The 23,565-nt window shown below is 36.7% G+C and overlaps 1 protein-coding gene across 1 annotated transcript; it reads right to left on the minus strand.

The window, feature by feature from the left end:
• Positions 1–1,925: 1,925 nt before the first annotated feature.
• Positions 1,926–21,979, minus strand: colgalt2b (collagen beta(1-O)galactosyltransferase 2b). Its single transcript, XM_016273106.1, has 12 exons — positions 21,719–21,979; positions 12,551–12,661; positions 12,223–12,340; positions 11,903–12,037; positions 11,008–11,212; positions 8,198–8,317; positions 7,315–7,388; positions 7,051–7,157; positions 6,819–6,951; positions 5,772–5,899; positions 5,455–5,661; positions 1,926–2,696 (listed from the first exon to the last, which is right to left on the minus strand). The coding sequence occupies exons 1-12, from the start codon at positions 21,946–21,948 to the stop codon at positions 2,423–2,425; spliced, it is 1,842 nt and encodes a 613-aa protein (XP_016128592.1). The 5' UTR covers positions 21,949–21,979; the 3' UTR covers positions 1,926–2,422.
• Between the last annotated feature and the right edge of the window lie 1,586 nt (positions 21,980–23,565).

Here is a 23,565-nt window from a genome sequence, read left to right on the forward strand (position 1 = left end):
ACACACACACACACACACACACACAAAGTATTTCCTTCATTCCGCTCATAGTAAAAACATTTGTCTCAGAGAATTAAGCCACTGGGTGTATAATGGAAAATTGTTTGTGAATGTGTGCTGGGTACTGTATGTATGAGTTATGTTGGAAACACATAACCTAAGATATATAACCAAAATAATCAGTTTTTCAGGACATTATTAATACATATTAAACAACTATTTCCATAAGTTAGAACAATAAAGACAGAGAAACTATCCTGTATATATAAGTATTTCACAGTAAAAGATTAAACCAGCATGATTGGATTATGTATGTCTAAGAAGTTGAAAAATGCGTTGTCATCCCACCTGAATGATGATTTAAATGTCTCTAGAGGCCAGAAAACATTCCAAATTCCAGTAAGGCAGGAGATGAGAGTATGTTTTGGGTCCTCATTACCCATCATACCTTTGAACTTTATTTCGCAGACGAAATGCAACATCACCATACTCCAGCAGATGACAGTGTCTCCTAATATTACAGCACGGATGAACAACGGCATTTTTACCTCTTAGGAATAAATTGCGTTGAACATTTACATTTGAATTTCCACCATAATGTGCACCACTGAAATAATATACTAATACATCTACTGTACTATATATGTGTGTCATTGTATGACTGAACGTAGCTTATATGTCTCATACGAGTTTAAGAAATACATAGTCAATCTCTCCAACTCTTGCTAGTAAAATTAATAAAAACTTTTTTACCAAGAAGTTTAAGGGAAACCATTACTGATTGGAGGAAATGCTGCTATTTTTGTTCTGCCACATCAATGTCACTAAATTCCTCAGTAAATTAAACTAATGGTTTAATCTACCAACACTAACATGGCAAAGACCTAAGATGTTTTAGCACAGGCCACTCTTGTGTAAACATCTCTTGTTTACTCACTGGTCATAAACATTAAATTGGCAGCACATTCTGAAACAGCAAACTTATTTATGGTAAATGTTTTTTAGATTGTTTGGTGTGCCATGTTTTTGGTTGCCAAATGCAGTAGCTTACCATTTTAGCCATAAACCAACATATACACATCTCTTCTGCACTGAATGGAGTATTTAGCACAGAATCAGCCAGAGCCTGCTGGTAGTACATGTTATTGAAGAAGACATTTAACTACCCAAGCACACAAAGGTTGCCAATATACCAAAATGAATCTGAAGCTATGAATTTTGTTAGCTTACACAGATATTATTAGACTCATTATATTATTGATCAGTCACTTTTATTGAATCAGCCCACCACCAGCACCATGACATCTTCAGATATCAAAGATGGTAATGAAATCAACAGTCAGAGAACAGGAGCCAGCCTGCTGAGTGGAAAAATACGAGTGTGTTTGGAAAAATTAGGGCGTTTGCATCCAGCCATTTCAAATTATGATAGTTGACAATGTCCAGTAGAATCATACACTTTTTAAGACACATGCGCCTTCTGGAATATTCTGGAAGGAATTAGTGACAATATGATGTTCACAATAACACAAAAACACCTTTTGTCTCACACACACTTTGAACATTTGTTCTTGTACAGTTGCTCTTATTCATTAAAAAAAATCATATACTTAATGACCAGTGAATGATGTGTCAAAAGTCACATGTTCTTCTTTTAAGAAAATTCAACATATTTTAGATAGAGTTTTAGAGTATTAGATCCAATAAAACTGAATTATGCAAAAACAAGACAGATTTGAACAACCTCCCCACAAAATTATGTAACCACTGCTCTTAATTAATGGCTCTAATATATATTAGACACATGAATTACATTTAAAAGTGAATTTGTGATGCTACACACACACACATACATACATATACATATATATATATATATATATATATATATATATATATATATATATATATATATATATATATATATATCAACTTATAATTTCCTTCCTGACAATATACAGTAGAAATGTAGACAGGCTGTGTAGGATTCTTTTATTCAGTACTCTGCGCATAAACCGTATCTGTTTTTATATTACAAAAGAAAAAAAAATTATAAAAGAAAACATTAAAATAAAGATTCATCTGTCTTGTTCATCCACTAGCAAACCCAAATCTAATTCCCATATGTCTATGTTCCTCCATCCAGTCCTTTTTTCTTCATCCTTTAAACACTTTGAAGTGTCCACCGAGGACAGTTTGGTCCTTGGAAGGCATGAAGTAAATAAGTGAAAACAAAAGGAGCTTGTGTGTCTTTGTGCAAAATCAACTAGCCAGCCAATGGTGTTCAAGCATCCCAGCCAGCTGTCATGCTATTGGCCGAAGTGTCGCCAAGGAGGAGGGGACTGCTGGACATTGAGGAGTGAGTTGTCTGAGTCAGTGTGTTTTGTCATTCAGTTGTGTAGTTTGAGAACACATTGAGGACTCAGAGTTCGTCTCGCGAGGCTCGGGACGCAGGCGGTGGTGTGTCCCCGGTGACACTGTTCTGAGCAATGGAGCGAATTTGTTCCTGCTGAGCAGTTTTTTTAGCATACTGTCTGTCCCAGTCTGTGTTGATGGCCTCGTCATCCCAAATAGTGGAGGTCTCTGTGTCGCTGAAGTAACCCGGCTCACCTGTATAGTGTGTTGGGTACAACAGCAGCGGCTCAACAGAGAAAGCAGACAGATCTCTGGGATCAAAGTGAGACATGTATGCCGTACTGAGAGAGAGACACGAGGAGAGGGGAGAAGAAAAGCAAGGGCATGAGAAAAATTACACAATTGATGTATAATAAAAATGTTTATATAATTTATTACTGTGATCGCAAAGCTAATTTTCAACAGCCATGGCCTTAATACATTGTTGCTGAATAAAAGTATAATTTTTTTTTATCTTACTTACCCTAAACATTCTTCATCTTAATATTGGCATACTAAGGTTCAAATGAATGTATATTTAGTACAATTAAATGATTCTATAATGGGTAAAGCTATCTGAACAACATGAATTTTTTTTTACTACACTTTACAATAATACAACACTAAATTCACACACTTGGGTTACACAATGACTCTTTCTCTCTCACACACACACACCACAAACACACAGAAAGTGGAGTATATTTATACAGTAATCCATCTGTCTTATACCAATGGCCCTTCCCCCAAAACTCAGAGAACCATCAATGGGAATTTTGTCCCTTGAATGCCGAGAACAGGAAGAACTGGCCCTTCCCAAAATTCCACAAAGTAGGAAGAGAGACCCAGAGAATGCAAGAACAGAGGAGAAGGACCACAGGGTAATGAGGGTATTAGGCAAGAGAGAGAAAGGCCAGTAAAGGCAACACATGCTGGGGGCACAGCTAGTGCTGAGTACGCCTCCCAATAGAGGAAACTGGGTAGAAAGGCAGCCATTGTGTGACCCAGTAGGGACACCATACTTTTCCCCCCACTCTGAACAATCTAGCACTGTGTCTGTCCTACTCAGCAGTACAGCCTCAGTGTGTACCTGTGTGTATAAGCTTCTGAAAAATCTATCCATCAATCTATCTATCGATTGATCCATCCATCTATCCATTTATCGATATATCCATCAATCTATTCACGTATTCCATCCATTTATCTATCTGTCAATTGATCCATCCATCCATCGATTGATCTATCATCCATCTATGCATCCATCCATTGATCTTTACTTACTTTACCTTTACTTTGTCATTTAGCAGACGCTTTTATCCAAAGCGACTTACAAATAAGAAAAAGTAATTAAAACTAAAAGCTAAAACTCTATAAATACTATATATATACACATTTAAGAAAAGAAAAGAAATTAAATAAAAATGACAAATGCATACAACAACATTTCAAAACTAAACATTTAAATGAAAACGAAAAAAAATAAAGCTAAAAACAATTGAAAATATTAAAAGAACAAACGGTATGAGTATAATAATGATTCTAACATAACACTAAGCCAAACACCAAAAAACAACTACATGTGTATGTACAGCCACACACGTATACATATATATATAAATACATTCAATATATATATATATATATATATATATATATATATATACTGTATATTATTTCATTTCCATTTTGTATGTTGAAGTACTGAAATAACTCAAATTAAATAAAACTAAAACTTAATAAAAAACCAATATAGATATAATAAAAAACTAATAAAATGACAACATTACTACAACTGTAACTAAAACTAAAATAGATAACTAATACAAATCAAACTATATTAGTTTATCAGTAATCCTAAAAAAATAACACTGAGCCAAACACACATGCTAAAATAACAACAACTTACTGACACATAGTGAGAAATGGTTATAAAAAAACTGAAACAAAAGTGAAACAAGTAGTAGGAAAGAGAAGAAATAAAAAGCGATAGTACTGTGAATGATCTATCCATCCATCCATTCATGTATCTATCTATGCATCCATCCATCCATGTACTGTATCTATCTTTGCATCCATCCATCCATTCATTCATGTATCTATCTATGCATCATCCATCCATCCATTCATTCATCTATCTATCTATGCATCCATCCATCCATGTATCTATCTATGATTCCATCCATCAATTAATTCATGTATCTATCTATGCATCCATCCATCCATGTATCTATCTATGCATCCATTCATCCATTCATTCATGTATCTATCTTTGCATCCATCCATCCATCCATTCATTCATTCATACATTCATCTATCTATCTATGCATCCATCCATTCATGTATCTATCTATCTATGCATCCATCCATCCATCCATCCATTCGTGTATCTATCTATGCATCCATCCATCCATTCATGTATCTATCTATGCATCCATCCATCCATCCATTCATTCATCTATCTATCTATGCATCCATCCATCCATGTATCTATCTATGATTCCATCCATCAATTAATTCATGTATCTATCTATGCATCCATCCATCCATGTATCTATCTATGCATCCATTCATCCATTCATTCATGTATCTATCTTTGCATCCATCCATCCATCCATTCATTCATTCATACATTCATCTATCTATCTATGCATCCATCCATTCATGTATCTATCTATCTATGCATCCATCCATCCATTCGTGTATCTATCTATGCATCCATCCATCCATTCATGTATCTATCTTTGCATCCATCCATCCATCCATCCATTCATTCATTCATACATTCATCTATCTATCTATGCATCCATCCATTCATGTATCTATCTATCTATGCATCCATCCATCCATCCATCCATTCGTGTATCTATCTATGCATCCATCCATCCATTCATGTATCTATCTATGCATCCATCCATCTATTCATTCATGCATTTATCTATGCATCCATCCATCCATCCATCCATCCATCGACTTATCCATCAATCTATCCTTGCATCCATCCATTGATCTATCTGTCCATCAATCTATCTATCCACACACCAATCCATGCATCACACTTACTTTGGGTGTTTGTTGAACATGACTGGCAGGAACTCATCCACAGGGAGCATCTTGCCAAATGGCTGAGCAGCGAGGAGTTTCTTGGCCCCCTGCTGTGAAAGGGCATAACCTAGAGTCCAATATGAGTAATCAGCCTCCACCAGATTATTAACACCCTCTACGGACACCTCCGGCTGAGCTACTTGCATTCGTTTACGGCCCACATATCTATGGAGAGCGAAGAAGAAAGAGAGAGATGTAGAAAGAGAAAGATCAATATGCTTTTGTGAATGATGAAAACGTCTCATGTGTTTGTTTTCAGCTGGTGTTGTTCTTACATGAGGTCCCAGTTTAGCTGAGCTTTTTCAACATCCTCCATGATGGTCTGTAACCTCCTTTTAAATTGAGGCTCAAACCTCACGTCATCCTCCAACACCAGCACATGCTGCAGACCCCTCTCCACCACCTATCACACACAAACACACAAAGTAAACGGAAAACGATTTATCTGTTGAAAAATCTTGTTTCAGAAAATGGAAAAATGTACTTGAATGTTGCTCATCTGATTAACTGGACAATTATACTACGTTTGTCTTATATAAAACATTAATTAACAGTGAAAATCTTAACAGAGGCCAAAAATAAAGACACAGGGTGTATCCCCTGTGTGTGTACATACAGTGGGTACGGAAAGTATTCAGACCCCCTTAAATTTTTCACTCTTTGTTATATTGCAGCCATTTGCTAAAATCATTTAAGTTAATTTTTTTTCCTCATTAATGTACACACAGCACCCCATATTGACAGAAAAACACAGAATTGTTGACATTTTTGCAGATTTATTAAAAAAGAAAAACTGAAATATCACATGGTCCTAAGTATTCAGACCCTTTGCTCAGTATTTAGTAGAAGCACCCTTTTGATCGAATACAGCCATGAGTCTTTTTGGGAAAGAGGCAACTTTCTGCCAATATGGTCCACTTTGTTTTAAAGCATTAGAGGCACAAATTCAATGATTGTGCTGTGATAATTATTAGATGTGGTAAAGAAATATAATTTAATAAAGAAAAAAATGTGTTTATCTAACATCAAATAAACCAAAAATATCTAAAAGTTTTTAGACAAATACTAGTATAGACCGCATTTGACAATCTCAATTATTCAACTCTTACACGTTCAAAAACTGAAAACTTCATACAAAATTAAAAAGAAAATAAAGTCATTCATATAATATTTAACTTGACCTCTGTTGGTTGACAATCAGCATTTTCTGAAGGACATTTCCTTTCATTGATTATATATTGAAAAAGGAAAAACCTTGCCCTATTCCATATTCTATTTATAGTGAGTGTCACATGTTTGTTTACATTTGAGTATGTCTGTACCTGCTTCCAGGTGAAGTGGTGGCTGAGGAAACAGCCGATCTCTCCACGTGTCAGCACCCTATCAGAGTATGGATCTTTATATCCCGGCATCATTTCTATACCTAGAGCTTGAAGTTGAGATGTATTCAGAGCCCTGACAGGGAATAAAAAAGGTCAAATCAACAGTTACCAAAACATCCAAACCCCAAACATCACAAATACGATTCCACAGAATGTCCCCTTTATGACCTACTTGCCATCTACAGCATTAACCAGCGTGGCCTCAAGTCCCAGCACCGCCATTGTGTTCAACATCCGTTCCCTCCGGTCCAACCTCCGCTTCAGATTAATCAGAAAGATCTGAGCAGAAAAGAGAACGAGAGAGTCTGAGGACGGACGCAGGGCAAAATAAGAAAATGTCACTTCAAAGAAGCTTAAATCAGCTGAGGTTTCTCTGCAGAATATCTATCATGAGTGTCCAGTCAAGCAAGACATTCCAGAGATTCTGCTCTCTCACCTCGTCAAAGCCCATCTTGTCCTGGGATTTGGGTGGAGTGAAGAGAAACTCAGAGGGTTTTATGCTATGATCAACTGCAAGAAAAGGCATTTTAGTTGCATAAAATGGACATCTGAACATTACACATTGGAACATAACAAAATGTAAATAAAACCTGTAAATAATAAGGATTGAAAATATAGTGTTTAAAAAGGGTGGTTTATTAGGGGCGGTGGCCATGGGTGTGCTTCTTATGGGTGTGTGTGTGTGTGTGTGTGTGTTTACCTACATGGTGGAGACCAGGCAACGGTCCCCAAGAAGAAAATGGCTTGATAAACATACTCTACTGTTTCAAAGTTTGGGGTCAGTAAGATTTAATAAAAAATTTTAAAGAAATCAAGACTTTTATTCAGCAAAGATGCATTAAACTTATCAAAAGTGACAGTGAAGACATTTATAATGTTAAAAAAAGATTTCTATTTCAAATAAATGTGTTTCTTTTGAACTTTCTATTCAAAGAATCCGGGGAAAAAACATGGATTCCACAAAAAAATAAATGTTTTTTGAGCACCATATCAGTCAATATTAGAATGCTTTCTGAAGGATTATGTGACACTGAAGACTAGAGTAATGGCTTCTGAAAAATCAGCTTCGCCATAACAGGAATAAATTACATTTTAAAATATATAAAAATAGAAATGTTATTTTAAATTGTAATAATATTTCCCATTATTACTGTTTTTACTGTATTTCTGATCAAATAAATGCAGTTTTGCAAAGCATAAAAGCCTTCTTTCAAAAGCATTTAAAAATGGAATTAGCCCCAAACTTTTGAACTGTAGTGAATGCATGAACATCTATGCTTTAATGTGTATATAATGTGTTTGTGAGTGATAATACTCACTCATGGCCTCAGTGATGGTGTGTGTGAAACTCTCCTCCTCATCTACTACACTCTGCTGGGCCTTCAGAGGTACAGGCAGAAAACCGTAATGTTCTCTGTTACATACATACATCTGTACACCTACAGAAAAAACAAAAGCATAATACAGACACATCATGAATATCTCACATAATTCTATGTACCCTATGTAGTCAGCCCACCCTACACAACGAGAAACATGAGTGTTACATCATTAATGTGTTTGTGTGGTTTGGTGTTGTCATGGCTTTATTCATGGGTGTGTTTGGAGTCATGGTTTGACGGCTTTGTGTTAGCTGTATGTGTATGTGATTTACTGTAAATCCACTGCACGCTCTCTCTCACACACACACACATTATTTCCTTAATGGAACATCCACAAACACCCAAAGAGGCCATAAAACTGCCCAGCTGGAGCTGGTTATATTAGCCACAACATTATCTGACATTAAAGCTGTTATATTAACACAAACCCTCCACAGCAACATATACTGGAGCTGGACAGTTGGAGGTGCAGTGATTTATGTGTTAGTTTCTGATCCGTGTCTGTTCTGGGTCCCAAAAACAGAAGAACGGTACTCTTAACTGCCTTCATCTGTTTGCTCTGAAAACATTCCGTGCTTAAAAGCACTCATTCCCAAAACAACTCACGCACTTAAATAATAAAATGGCAACACTTACAATATGTTCAATGGTTTAACATTAGTTAATGCGTATCATAACCTAACAATAAAAACTACTATAATACCAGTATTTATTAATTCAGCTTAATGTTAATTTCTACATATACAATACAACATCGATTTGCTACAGGAGGCCTTTGTTCACCCCCCGGAGCCGTGTGAGGCACTTTTTATTATGGATGGATGCGCTTTATTTCACTTATTTTGGACTGATGCGCTGCAACACCTGCTGACTGCCATTAAACAGCTTGGAAGATCAAAGTGAATTTTTAATATAACTCCAACTGGATTTGTCTGAAAGAAGAAAGTCATATACACCTAGGATGCCTTAAGGGTGAGTAATTCATGGGCTCATTTGTATTTTTGGGTGAACTAACCCTTTAATATTATAACATTTGATTTTATTATTTGATATTTAAATTAAATATATATAATTTAACTAGTTGTAACATGGGGTTTGGGCTTTGTTTCTCGCTTCTCGCTTCTGATTTTGATATTTTGCCTTGTTTCATGTTCCTGTCATGTGTTCCTTGCCCCTCATGTGATTCTGTCATGTGCTACTCTTGTCTGTAGGCTTGTTCGACTTCATGTGGCGCCGCAAAGATCGGCTGCCACCAGTCAAAAGCAATGCATTCTGGTTAGAAAATGTGTCCGCCTTTGATTGGAACTGCAGCTGCCTTACGATCACATGTGCCATCAAAGTACCACCAGAGTAAAAGCGACCAGCCACCTATCAGGCGCTGCAGTTGCTCAAAATCGGCTGCGAGAGCCTCCTTGATGACGACACACTTTATTCTCATTGGTTAGATTCTGTGATGACAAGCACAACATGTGTTGTGTGTTTATTCTAACAATTCAATTCCAATAATGCTCACAAATCTGTGTTTTTATAACAGTAAAAGCATTTTTTGTGTAGTCGCACTGTTATATTGAGTGACGTTTAAAAAAAAAAAACTGATAAAATACCCCCACTTTATTGGTATTTTAAATAGTATATGTTAGTGTTGAACTTTATTCATGAACAGATGGCGCTGTATTAAGCAGTATATAAAAAGTGTTTCTGTTGCTCATGAAAACGTTTCTGAAACGTCATTATATTTTAAATAAAAATATTGCATTTAATTCACTTCATCTGTGATAGAGTATGCAAACACTGCAAGAGTGTCACTACTGGGAGCAGAAAGTGTTCGACTTGACGTCTCTATTTTACATAATATATGTGACCCTGGACCACAAAACCAGTCTTAAGTCACACTTGGGTATATTTTTAGCAATAGCAAAAAAAAAAAACATTGTATGGGTCAAATTATCGATTTTACTTTTATGCCAAAAATCATTAGGATATTAAGTAAAGATTATGTTCCATGAAGATATTTTGTAAATTTCCTACCGTAAATATAACAAAACTTAATTTTTGATTAGTAATATGCATTGCTAAGAACTTCATTTGGACAGCTTTAAAGGCGATTTTCTCAGTATTTTGATGTTTTTGCACCCTCAGATTGCAGATTTTCAAACAGTTGTATCTCGGCCAAATATAAAAAAAATACCCTATCCTAACAAGCCATACATCAATGGAAAGCTTATTTATTCAACTGTCAGATGATGTATAAATCTCAATTTAAAAAAATTGACCCTTATGAATGGTTTTGTGGTCCAGGGTCACATATGTGTATACACCGTGCATATTTATTATGTATACTGTATATAAACACAAACACATACATGTATATATTTAAGAAAAATATGTTATGTTTATATATTAAATTTATTTATATATAATATAAGAATATAAATGTATATACATGTAAATATTTTCAAATATACTGTATGTGTGTGTATTTATATATACATAATAAATATACACAGTACACATACATATATTATGTAAACAAAAACTTTTATTTTGGTTGTGATTAATCGCAATTTTTAGTTCATTCTACCTAATGCATTCCCTAATGTAAACTGAATTATACTGAATTAAACCTTACTTTAAACTGATATTAATAAAACATTATAGTCTACAAAACAAGCTTGTCTATAACATAGTCTACATACACATCATTTTTAATGGACCATTGTTAAAACAATCCAATGGAGATCTCTCACCAGCTTGTCGTGCGGAGAATGCAAAGACCATGATGTCATCAAACGCCCAGCTGTAGTCGGGGTGAGGTGGGTGGAAAGCCATGTCGAGTGTGGCGCTACGTCTCAGATCCAACAGGAAGGTGGAGTGCACCATGGGAACCGTGAAACAGCCCAAGCGCTTCCACTCACGGATAGGCTGGTAGTCTGGGGTGCGCTTGTAATAACCCTGAGAAAATGACGGAGATATCAGGCTATTTCAGCATTGAATGTACAATTCCGTTTGAATGCCTTTTGAACAAAAGCAATAAATCTTGCCTTGAAGGGTTAGTTCACCAAGACGGGAGAACAATTGTTGAATAAAGTCATTATCTTTGTTTTCTTTGTACACAAAAAATATTCTCATAGCTTCATAAACGTTCAGTTGAACCACTGATGTCACATGGACTTTTTTATCGATTTCCTTACTGCGTTTCCGGGCCTGGGAACGTTTTAGTTACATTGCTGTCTATGAAGGGTCAGAAAGCTCTTGAATTTCATGACAAATATCTTAATTTGTGTTCTGAAGATGAACAAATGTCTTACGGTCTGGAACAACATGAGGGTGAGTAATTAATTCATTTCGGGGTGAAATGAAAATGTAATGATCATTTACTCAGTCATTCCAAGCCTTTTATGACTTGCTTTCTTCTGGAAAATCACTAAAGAGGATATCTTGATCAATGTTGGTAACCAAATTTTTTTTAGTAACCACTGAGTTCCACTGTGTGGACAAAAAAAATGCATTTTTTAAAAATACCTTCTTTTATGGTGCACAGGTGAAAGAAAGTCATACAGGATTGGAAAACCATGAGGGTGAGTAAATGATGAGATAATTTTATTTGTATTACTCTTTGAGCCTGAGATAAACCATGTTTACCTGAGGCGTGATACCACACCAGAAGTTTGAGTAGAGGGATCGGGAATCCAACATGGGTGCCACCAGTGTGAAATTCTCTGCCATCATGAGATCCAGCACCCGTGGGTTGGTCAGGAGGTTATCACTGTCAACAAACTTAGAGAAAAAGAGAGAGATGTAGTTGGAGAACTCTAGTTTTACATAAAAATACCAATTTAGCATCAACGTAATTGTCATATGATGAATATAGTTGGAGTATTAGTGCTTGCGTTTTTTATTTAACGTGAGTATAACAGATGCAACATAAGTCAATTATGACAAGAAAGGCAGCGTAACCTCACCAGTATATAATCAGCCCAGCGCTCTCGTGCAGCCTTCAGTGCCGCCTGTCTGAGCTTCATTACATGATTGAAACGAGATGGAGCCCAGTGTTTCGGCCCCCACTCATCTGTGTATGACCTTATATAGAAAAAAAGATGCATAGGTTTGGAACAGGACGGTGACAAAATAATGACAGAATTTATATGATTTTTTAATCCCTGCTCTGGAAATCATTAGATTTAGATGGGAAAGACATTAGCAGACTGTTGCAAATTCCTGACATAAACAACCATTAGTGCTAACTGACTTTGAAACCTCCTGTTCTGGAACAAGATGTTTTCAACCAACCGTGGCTCCTCCATGGGCCTCCACTCCACGTAATGGTATCTGCTCTGCCTGTTCTTCAGCCATTCTCTCAGCATGGATGTGGTGTTGTCCACATTATGGTCCGTTGCAGCCCTTCAAGAAAATATAAAGGAGAATTTACATCATTTTAACATAGACAAGACAATCTCCAAAAACAGCTGCTCATCAGGAGCAGTGAAAGAGCGATACGTCCCTCAGGCAAGGGTGGAACAGTCAACAATGTGTTTTGAGTTCATATTTCCTTCTCCTAGACTTGTGGAAATGCTCGATAAGATTATTAAAATTCAAGTGAAGATGTCAAAAATGCTATTTGACAATGCTAGCAAGCAGCTAGCACTGTATTTCCAGGGCTGATAAATTCCTCTGGCACATTTATGGGCTTGCAAGGAAGTGAGGCACTTAACAACCGCTTGCCAACAGCAGCTTGTGAGAGGTAAAAGACGTATTGTCTAAGTTTCATATTAGCATTTGAAGGGCCTAGCTTAGCATAGTTAAATATGTTACTAGCAAGTGAAAATTCATAAACTTCATCAAACAATATACCATGACTTGCAACATCATTTATGCAAAACAGCAACTCATTTATATTTTGACTACATTAACTGCGATGAACATACATGCATGTGACATAACAGTGAGCTTTCCCAGCATTACTACTCTGTGGCGTTGTGGAGATCACATGTAAACACTGACACAAGCACACAAACACACTCAGTGTCCTCAGTTAGTCAGGGCCGTTTGGCTGTGCCAGTGGAAACCTCCACTGCACAGGGACTCTGCAGTGAAACCATGTTGGAAAAAACCAACAAATATTGACATCACCTCAGTCGTCACATTCACACACACATTCACATTTCCTCACCCCACCTTTACCAGAAATAAAATTCAATTGGTGTGTATATCTATATTAATAGAGCACTGCTGGATGTTTTGCAGCAGCATCAGGATGAAACTTGAGGCAATGGAGAAAATTCAACTGGATTCATTTCACCTAATGTGTAGACAAGTGCAAAAACAGTTAAATGAATCATAATAATAATAAATTACAGAAAGCTTATTCATAAGCAGCCTTTTTTCTTAGTTTCAACTACTAATTATACATCTTTAAGCAATACATGCCTAAATTTAGCTAAGAAGATAAATTACATTGTTTACTTGTTTTAAAGCATAAACTTTACTAATTTTACTGAGGTTTATGCTTTAAACAAGACAAAATATGAGTCTGGTTACAATAGATTCTCTGGGGGAAGTCTCTTTTGTGCAATTTTACTGTACTTCAAGTAAACTGATATTTGTTTAAGAATGCTTAGATATTTGTAGCAAGAAAAAAAATATTATATTTTTATATATTTCTCATTTATTTATTTAAAGCATTAACATTACTAAATTTACTGAGATTTACGCATAAAACAAGACAAAACATGAATCTATTTACAATATATTCTCTGAGTCTATTTGTGTTATTTTACTTGTCATGTAAAATTATGTAAATGTATTGGTTTCTATATCTGTTTGACTGTTTTTTGGGGTTTATTTATTTATTTTCATGGATTTTTATTTATTTATTTTTTATTTTTTGAGGGACACATCCATCCTGTTCCCACTGCCGCCTTTCAAATCTATGGCGATGTCTGCTTTGAACATCTGCAGTGAATAATATTAGTGTAAACCCACAAATACACATATAACTCCCACGAACAAACATTGTTAGACAACAGATAACAGTGCATGCAGTGTGTGCATCTAAGTAAACTCATATTATTATACACTCTGCGTCTTTAAATAACAAGTGATAGACCAGCTATTTGACACCATGACAATTACTCAGCCAAGACAGTCTCACTCATAACAACATACTCCAACAACGAGTGCCAAAAATACAGGCCAAGGTGATGTATGTGTGTTTTAAGTATGCTTTATGGGTGTCCAAGTTTTTATGAGTGTATAACAGCAAAGGGAACAGACAACATCAAGCTTGATAAGCAGTCTGGTTTTTTTATGACTGGTAATGACACACAGGTAATGACAGGTAATTCAGTGTCAAAAAGATCACTGCTTTCACACACACCGCTTTTCTGATGACTTCAGCTAATGCAAGTGTGCCATAGTTGCTTTATAGGAAAACAGGCCTTCGAGCTGCAATAATTTTTCCAGAACATCTGTGAAAAAGCCATTATAATCAAAAGAGCGCATGCATGTGCATATTATTATATGAGGATAAATACACGTGCGTTAGATTTTTCTTTGCATGCAATTCTCATACTTATGTTCAATTCTCTGTTCATTCTAGTTCTGCATTTATATGAATTAAATAAACATGTTGTGGTTCTCTCACACTGCTGCAGCTGATAAAAAACATCTGTAATACACGGACTCACTGTATCTCTTTAAATGACTCTCTAATGGCAAATGATTGCACATTGTGTTCTTCTCCGACCCTCCTGGGGAGAGACCCACACAATGCATTTTGGGTTATGTTGCTCCATGACAAGGAAAACTGCACATATACACATGTGTGTGCAAGTATCCCTGGTGAGAATTTAGATTTATGATTTGATTTAGGAAGATTTATGATTTGTGCATGACTTCATGCTACATTAATATATGCTTTCTTTCATTATGTCTGACTGTAAATGGGGAAATCTCATGAAGAACATGTCTGGGTAATATTTCTCCTAAAATCAAAAGAAAAAGAGAAATGTATTGTTATATGTATAATATATATTAGAGTATATAACATTATAGAATTAGAATTTAACAACTGCGCTCAAAATTATTTGTAATTATGATTCTAATTACTTTTTATTAATAGTGATTAATATTAATTTATTTAAATGATTTATTTTATTAAAATTGCTAAAACAAATACTACAATTATTTATAAATCCCTTACTATTTAAATAATATATAAAATAAACAATCTCATAAAAATAACGGCAATAATAATAAAAATTTATAGTTTTGAAAAAGAAATAAATTTTCTTTTTACAAATTTTTTTTTCTTAAATAATAATAATACCCCGGCATGCTTTTTGATTCACCCAAATATAAGCACATTTGTGCTTATGTGAGTGTATTTCTGCCTGTATGAAGTTTTTGAGGCTGTGTCTCAGCTCTGGCCGCAGGGGGCAACACTCATATTCATGACCAGACAAGTAAACAGCCAGAGGAATTCAAACCTGCCAGCATATGAATTACTCAAACTTATATCCGGACAGAAACATTCTCCTCACCTTTCAGTCTCACCTCTCGAACCCTAACAAATTTCCACACCCAAGGGCAAAAACTCACTGCTGACACTGACTACGTTACATACACTTTCTCAATGAGGTCTATATTCTACAATATTATTTAGATGCTTCTCCCAATCTGTATTTTGATTTATGTTAATTTTTAATGTTTTGGAAACAAATCATTACTCCAAGCTGCAATTAATCTGATATTTCACTGTTAAACATCCCAAAGTTATTTCACTTGCAATATTCTGTGGGTGGACCTCATGATAAAGGTGATTAAAAGTGTTAGGGATGTATATGTATGTATGCATGTATATATGTGTGTGTGTGTGTGTTCGTGGCAGGACATTTAGCTCTAGGTTTTGTAAGTGTGTGCTCCTGCTGTGCTTGGAGGAAGCAGGACTTTGCTTATAAAAACCCGATTTTCGCCCGTTTGAAGTTTATTGTAAGTCTCCAGCTCATTATCTGACTGCTCGAGGCTCATTCTCTCTTTTTGTCTCTCCGTTTCTCCTCCATATGTCCTCATTGACAGCATCTGGACACCACATGCTACTCACCTCCAAACACACACATCTTATACTTTCTCCACCTGCACAGTACAGCCATGAGAGATAAAGATGACTATCCCCTAATAAAAGAAGCAATCATGTTGGAGTAAAAACACAGAGATTACATGAAATAACCCTGAATTAGATAAACCAGTAAAAAATATATTATTAAAGTCTTCTACTGTTCAAAGCTGCTCTGACAACACCGAAATAAACTTCCTAATAGGCTGATTACCCATTTTAACTATAACAATGGGTCTGTTGTATTGAGATGAGCATGTGTGTTCATAATGACAGAGAACAGTCTTTAATAACTACAAACTATGCCCTCATAACATAAATTTGAAAACAGAAGAATGACACAATAATAAGAACTTTATTATGTCTGGTCTCTTGGTATCACCTTAGTAAGGTTTATCACATTTTACGTATTTGCAGCAAGCTGATGCCTTTTTTTATGTGTCAGTATTGACTTTAGTATTTTCAGTACTTTTAGAATTCTTTAAAAAAAATGCTAGTTGCAATGGAGAGCGTTTTTGAAACAAACACATTTTCAAATATCTGGACTAATGTGGATGTAGATCCTCTAATGACTTTTTAAAGGGATTGCTCAATGCAAAGATGAAAATTTGATTTATGATTACTCACATTCATGTCATTCCAAACCTCTATGAATTTCTTCTTCAGAACACATAAAACGATATTTTCAAAATGTTTCAACGGTTTGTGTCAATAAAAGAAATGGGGTCCAAATCAACACTGGGCCATTGACTTTCATTGTATAGACAAAAAATTACAGTTTTGGAACAACATAATGGTTAATAAATTATGACAGAATCATATTAGGCGAACTATCCCTATTACACAAAAAATTGACAAAGTATACTACTGCATACACTGTGCCAAAATAGTTCTGCTTTGGAACATTTTTTTTTTTTTTTTTACGTAATTAAACAAAGGTTTTTAAATTTGAATGAAAATGTCCATTGGTTCAAACATAGCCAGTTACAGATGTGTGTGTGTGTGTGTGTGTGTTTGCTTGCTTTGAAGTGGCTCTGCCCCTATGCATGGGCTGACGTGGCTGCCTGGCTCCGTAGATTGAGGAGGGGGCAAAGGGGCTTGTGAAACCCTTGCTGTACTCAAATTCCTCCAGCCACCCTCTGTCAACACAGCTCTGCCATGTTACACACACAAACACATCTAGAGTGTGATGCTAGTTCATCCCTCCTCATGACATTTGACATCTTTTTACAAGTACATAATTACATTCACGTTAAAGGTACCAATACATTTCATTTGATACAGCTGCAAACTAGGACCTAAGAGATCCATCCAGAACAGTTTAGCTTAATCTGCTTTTCAATTGTTCTCCTATACATCTGTTCTGGAGTTATCACAAATCTGATAAAAGCAACAAAAGTGGTTAAATTAGTTGTAAACACATATCTGTAAAAACACGAATGCTTTTCTCAAGAGTGCATATAGGATCATAGACTAGTCGGTCAGGAAAACAGGAGAGATTCCCACAGTCTCACCTGACACACTGACAGAGTTTATCAAACATTCACATGAACTCAGAGACGCTCCCTTCATCTTCCTTGTGAATATAAACACATCTGCATGTGAAACACTGTGAAAAAGGTATGTGATATGTGCTTATGCACAGAACAAGAGCAAGACAAAAAGACAGTGAAAAAATTAGAAAGGGGTGTGAGAGAAAAAGACTGAAGAGGTAGACAGATTGATTGATTGTTTGCACTGCAGACAATGTTAGTCATCCCAGTGGTTTACCAGAAGGATGAAACCAGCAGAGAGCAATAAAACTGCATTTCCCCTCCAACAACATAAACCTCCGTCACCTCTAAATACCTCATTATATGTCACTGCAAGTCTGCTTGCTTCATGCACGTCTACCTTTTGTCAAGTGTGCCTTTTGGGGCAACCTAAAACAACGGTCTGTGACGGAGAAAAGTCCCAAAAATGTCTACATATTACCTGGAGAAAGTTATGCAATAGCAAATATTTCATTAGCAGCTGCATTGGACCTCAGAACATTTTGAGCCAATCAACAGAACCATAAAATGCCATGTGACTAAACACTCCAAAACTGCAAACAAGTGTTGCAATGAAAATGCTGCAATATCCACTATAAAACCATGTCATTTTTACATAATAGTATTGTGCATGTGCAGATTATTTGGTCACCTGCCCGGACCCAAAACACTGCACACCAATAAACTACTATTCCAGCTCGACTCTAGACACCCATGACTAAAGTCTGCAATCGTCCTGCCGTCTGGACTTTTGTGCACTATTGTTCCTCTACACTTGAACCCCTGCTGGGTTAAAGGCCTTTTGGGTTTTGGGTGGATGGGATAGACAACTGAATTGAGGTAGCTGTTGTTGGAAACAGCAGAAACTAGTTCTGGACATGCTGAAAAGAACAATAGTGAAGGAGAAGTTAGGCTATAGACCCCATCAAACACTGCGCCAGGGTTTTATTAACAGCAAAACTCATGCAAATCTAATAAAAACACAAACACACTCAGAGCTGTAATGACATACATATAATCATTTACATATCTGACCGTCAGATCAATTGCCAACATATCTCTATTGTTTTCTCAAACCCTTTGTTATAGCTATTCAGCATGCTTTGCTTATTTAACTTGCCAAAATGCCCAGCATTCCTCAACAACAGCATCATAACTGCTTGAACGAACACCTGAGTCTGAAGGAAAACTGCTCACATGGTTGTCAAGAAAATCACATCATACCGATAAGGCTAGTAAACATACACAAAAGAGCAGTTGGCTCTTATAAACGAGTTTGTGTTCAGTAATTTTGACTTTAACTTGATCAGTCATTTCTAACTTATGTCAAAAGCTGTGTTGGCACCATTATCTTGAACACCGTTTTGCTAATTACAGGACTGTGCCTTTAGGGAACATGACGCTGGATTCACACTCTTCCTTTGTTATTACTTAAAGACTGTCTGAGCCATTAATCAAGACACTGTCAGAGGAGATTGTCCTCTCTGTCTCTCTTGTTAGTGCTAACAATTCTCTTCAGTATTATAGTAGCTTAGCTCCTGCTAAAGTCAAACAATCACAGAAACTCTATGTAATCAAAGTTCCTTTAAGGTTGCGATGAAATGGAAGTAGCGACAGATCTTTTCGTTCTTATTGTGATATACATTTCAGTGAAACAGATTATCGAAAAAATCTTGGTTCTCTCCATTAGTTGCTGATTGGATGGAAGCAGATCTGAATGCGATCGTGAATTTAATTCATTTCATGTGGACCATCTTGCCTACCTTTTTAAGTACAGTAGGCCTAGTTACCTAAAAGTACAGCTATTATTTATTTGAATAAAAAAAAATATCCATAACTATTAGTTAGGATTACAGTAATAAATGTATCAAAAATGTTGCTATTTAACTTTTTTTCAGGCTAGTAGAATTAACAAAAAATTCTAGTGTAAACCACTCTTACACTTCATACTACTTACCTAACAAATAAGAGAAGACAAAGTTGGGCAGAGAGATGTCATTGTGGTTGACCAGTGCGCGTGGCCAATAGGGATGGAATGTGGATTGTTAGGCAACTTGTGGTGCCCCTGTGTAATTTTCAACAGTTCCCCTCCCCTGCCCTTTCCTCTCACTCCATCCTTTCTTCCCCCTAATTCCCCACATTCTTTCGCAAAGCAGTGAGACTTTCAGCCTGTCATTTGACTACTCCGTTTCTTCAGTAATCTCCTGTAGGTCTTCATAACTTTGCACATACACATATACAAATGTCCACAGGCAGCTAAAGTTGGCATGAAATAAAAATTGACCCTATCTATTTTCTAAATGGATTTTATAGATCCAATTGTAAACAATTTATCCATGCATGTTTTTTTGTTTTTTTTCCATTGTTGCTGACTTGTAATGTTTAATCAAAATGTCATAACCATACTTTTCGTTGAAAATGACAGACTTCTCTCTGGTGACTTATGCGCCTGAAAGTTTGCATTCATCTGCATCCACTTTTGATTGCAAAGCCTACATCTCAAAATCCAATCAACAAGCAATGGACACTCAGACATACATCACAATAAGAAAAAAAGATATGCTGCTACTTCCGTGCAACTTTAAATTCAATCCTAAATATTAAAGATTGGCTATGTAAACAGAAATGAGAAATTAGTCTGTGTTAGCAGAGTTTAGGCTATGGTGCAAATGACATGCAAAAGGATTCGAAATGAATTTCACTTCATAAATGTGTGCCTCGTTCAAAACACTCTCCAGTTAAAACCTGCCAGAAGAAATAAATGTAAAAAGTGTTAAAACATAAGGCATAACAGAGAAGTGGGGTGTACTGTCAGCCCAAACACATACTGAAAGTTTTCCAATCAAAGCAGCTCCGCTCAGACTGTGGAGCAGCATAGAGAGGAGAGGGAGATGAAATTAAAGTTGTGTGCCTCCAACCAATTGATTTGGAAAGAAATGTAAATGTAAATCACTTGTTTACCCTAGGAAAAGCTGAAGGGAAGTGAGGATAGTTCACGGATCATTCATGTTCATCATCTGTGGTATATGAACACGGATAGAAAGTGAGCATGAAAGAGACAAAGACATTAACTTTGGTCCCCTCTCTTGTATTTATTGACAAATACAAGAAGGGGGCGGGGATATCTGAATCATTCATGTAACTACGAGTAAGTTGGTAGAATGTATTCTTACACACAAGTCACCAGCTTTTTCAAATAACATTTCAGTAACAACAAAACGTTTACAAGTTAGAGCAAATAAATACAGGCATATCCTCGCGAGTCGAGTTCGCTTGAGAAAGTCACCGTACGCAGCTCATTTGATTTTTGTGTTGCGGACAGCACAAAACATAGATATTGCAATTATCTATCACTTTTATTTCTTTGTTATTACACATATTACAAGTAGCCTATGTCACAGTTAAGACGGATGGTAGGGGCGGCTGCGCAAGACGAACGTCAACTAATTGCCACTCGAAAATTATGCTGACAGAAACTCTCCTAAAACTCTAATTATAAAGAGAACCGACTGGACATGTTGCTTAGCCAGCAAAAGCCTTTCATCTTCATTTAACATGTAATTAAATCCGTGCACACACGCGTGGACAGAGTGCAGTAAAACCGCTTTAACAGGTCTGCTGCACGCAGACAGCGGCGTCTCTGTTCCTCTATCTGCCAGAAGGTTTTCATTAACCAAACCTTACCTGCGCGCACTTCACAATAACTCCACTATGTACCAGACCTTCTCAGTTTTCAACCAACACACTTGCTGCAAAGCAAACCATACACCTCTACAGCCGCACTCCATAAAAATCCAGTTTGGAGAGTCTCACCATATCGCAATCCGGTCCTTTGGGTAGTCCAGGCGGTCGACGCAGCCCAGGTAGTACGGCAGGCTGTGCGCCGAGTTCCGAGCCAGAATCGCGATCATGACTTTGGGCTTGAGCAGGGAGGATTCAGGCACGGGATTCAGCTCCTGCACATGAGCCACAAGCTCCCCACGGCAGTTTTGCGCCATCAGAGCGCAAATCACAGCCACCGCCACGAATCGCTCAGCCGGCATCTCTGCCTGATGAACACCGCTGTCACAACCTGAGCGGGTGTGTGAGTGAATGGGAGGCTGGAAGACAGAGAGGGTGTGTAAGGAGGGGTAGAGAGAGGTGGAGAGGTTACCTACCTCTTGACGAAAGTGGGTTGCTTTCTCCAGATTTTCACACCCTTCACCAGATGGCTCAGTGATATCTCAACATGATAGCTTTATTATTAGAATATATTTCACAAGAATGTAAATAAACAAACTATCATGATGCAGATGCTCCAGTGGCTATATGTAGCTATTTAAATATCGTACTTACCGTAAAAGTTCCCCGAAGCAACCTTTAATGTTAAGGATTTAAATTAAATGTTAAGGATTTTTTTTTTTAAATAATAATCTTTTAATGTCAGATACCATTCAGCTGATTCTGTGTTTAGCCTGCTGGAATTCGTTTACTTTGCTAAATTCAGTTTAAGATGGTATTTGGATTTTGAAAATTGATTTTTTTTTTAGCGTGTACCAGCTGGACATACCATTCAGCGCTCTGTCTTCCAACAGCGTTCAGCAGCAGTTAGCATAACATCTTACTACATCTCTGTGCACTTTAAAGTAAAATAAAAAAGGTTCACATATGGTCAAGAGACAAATGTATATTAGACAGAGAATACACCGTTAAAACTGCAGGTTCTCCATCAAAACAATATTTGACATTAGGGAGATATAAATGTATGTTTTCATCATTCGGCTGACAGAAAAACTCTCTGGGGACAGCCAAAGCAGAAGTTTGGCTAAGCTACTCTAGCTGGTGCAAACCTGGTTTCCATCTGCAATGTCAATGACTATGTCTATGTCTGGTACAAATTCTCACATCAAATGAGTTATTCTGACAGTTTCTGCAATATTTTACTCCACCATGTGAGAAGTTTGGATCAGGCCACTGGTGTCAAGTCCCAAAAGAAATGCATACACTGGAATAGCCTAATGTAACTTCAGAATGCAAGGAAGATTGTGCTTTCTCTGTAGGCAAAGGTGACAGCTTTTAGTAAACCGAATGAAAGCGAGTTTTTAAAGAGGCTAGTCGAAGTTCTAGTGGGAATGTTTTTAAAAAGACGAGTGAATGGAAGAGAGCTTATAATCGGAGGACAGTAATGGATTACATTTATAAAGGGTTTTCTACAGTTAAAAGCCATGTCAGGCATGTAGGAAGTGTTTAATGGTGGAGAAAAGAGGGACGGGAAGAGAAAAGTGAGATACATGGCGAATGAGGAGAGTGAAAAGAGGGGGAAAAGGAAAGAGGGCAAGAGAGGCCTGCTGGATTGAGTTAGATGTAATTGCTGTGCGCTCATGTTGGCAATGTAGAGTGACAACCAAGCCAGAGCTCTCACAGGGCTGAACTCAACTCTCTCTCATACCAGATCTTGCTTTCCTCCACTTCTCTTACACACACCAGATGGAGATCAGTCACACACATTCACACTCACATGCATTAAACCTACCTAAATGATCCCATTTTCATCATTCAGATCCACTTCAAACACACCAACCATCATGAAGCCCGTTCTGCTCCGTTCCCCCCACTGCTGTCCTCTAGAGAGCATAACAACCACTAGTACTAGATTAGCCTGTTAAAACTCACTCAATCGT

This window comes from Sinocyclocheilus grahami, unplaced genomic scaffold, assembly GCF_001515645.1.
Source record: "Sinocyclocheilus grahami isolate Dianchi unplaced genomic scaffold, SAMN03320097.WGS_v1.1 scaffold75.1, whole genome shotgun sequence".
NCBI classification, from domain to species: Eukaryota; Metazoa; Chordata; class Actinopteri; order Cypriniformes; family Cyprinidae; genus Sinocyclocheilus; species Sinocyclocheilus grahami.

Coding starts and splice junctions, on each gene's coding strand:
- colgalt2b (XM_016273106.1), bottom strand. CDS start 21,948: ATGCCGGCTGAGCGATTCGTGGCGGTGGCTGTGATTTGCGCTCTGATG. Junction 12,038..12,222: donor GCTGGGCTGATTATATACTG/GTGAGGTTACGC, acceptor TTTTTCTCTAAG/TTTGTTGACAGTGATAACCT. Junction 5,662..5,771: donor CAGCTAAACTGGGACCTCAT/GTAAGAACAACA, acceptor CGCTCTCCATAG/ATATGTGGGCCGTAAACGAA.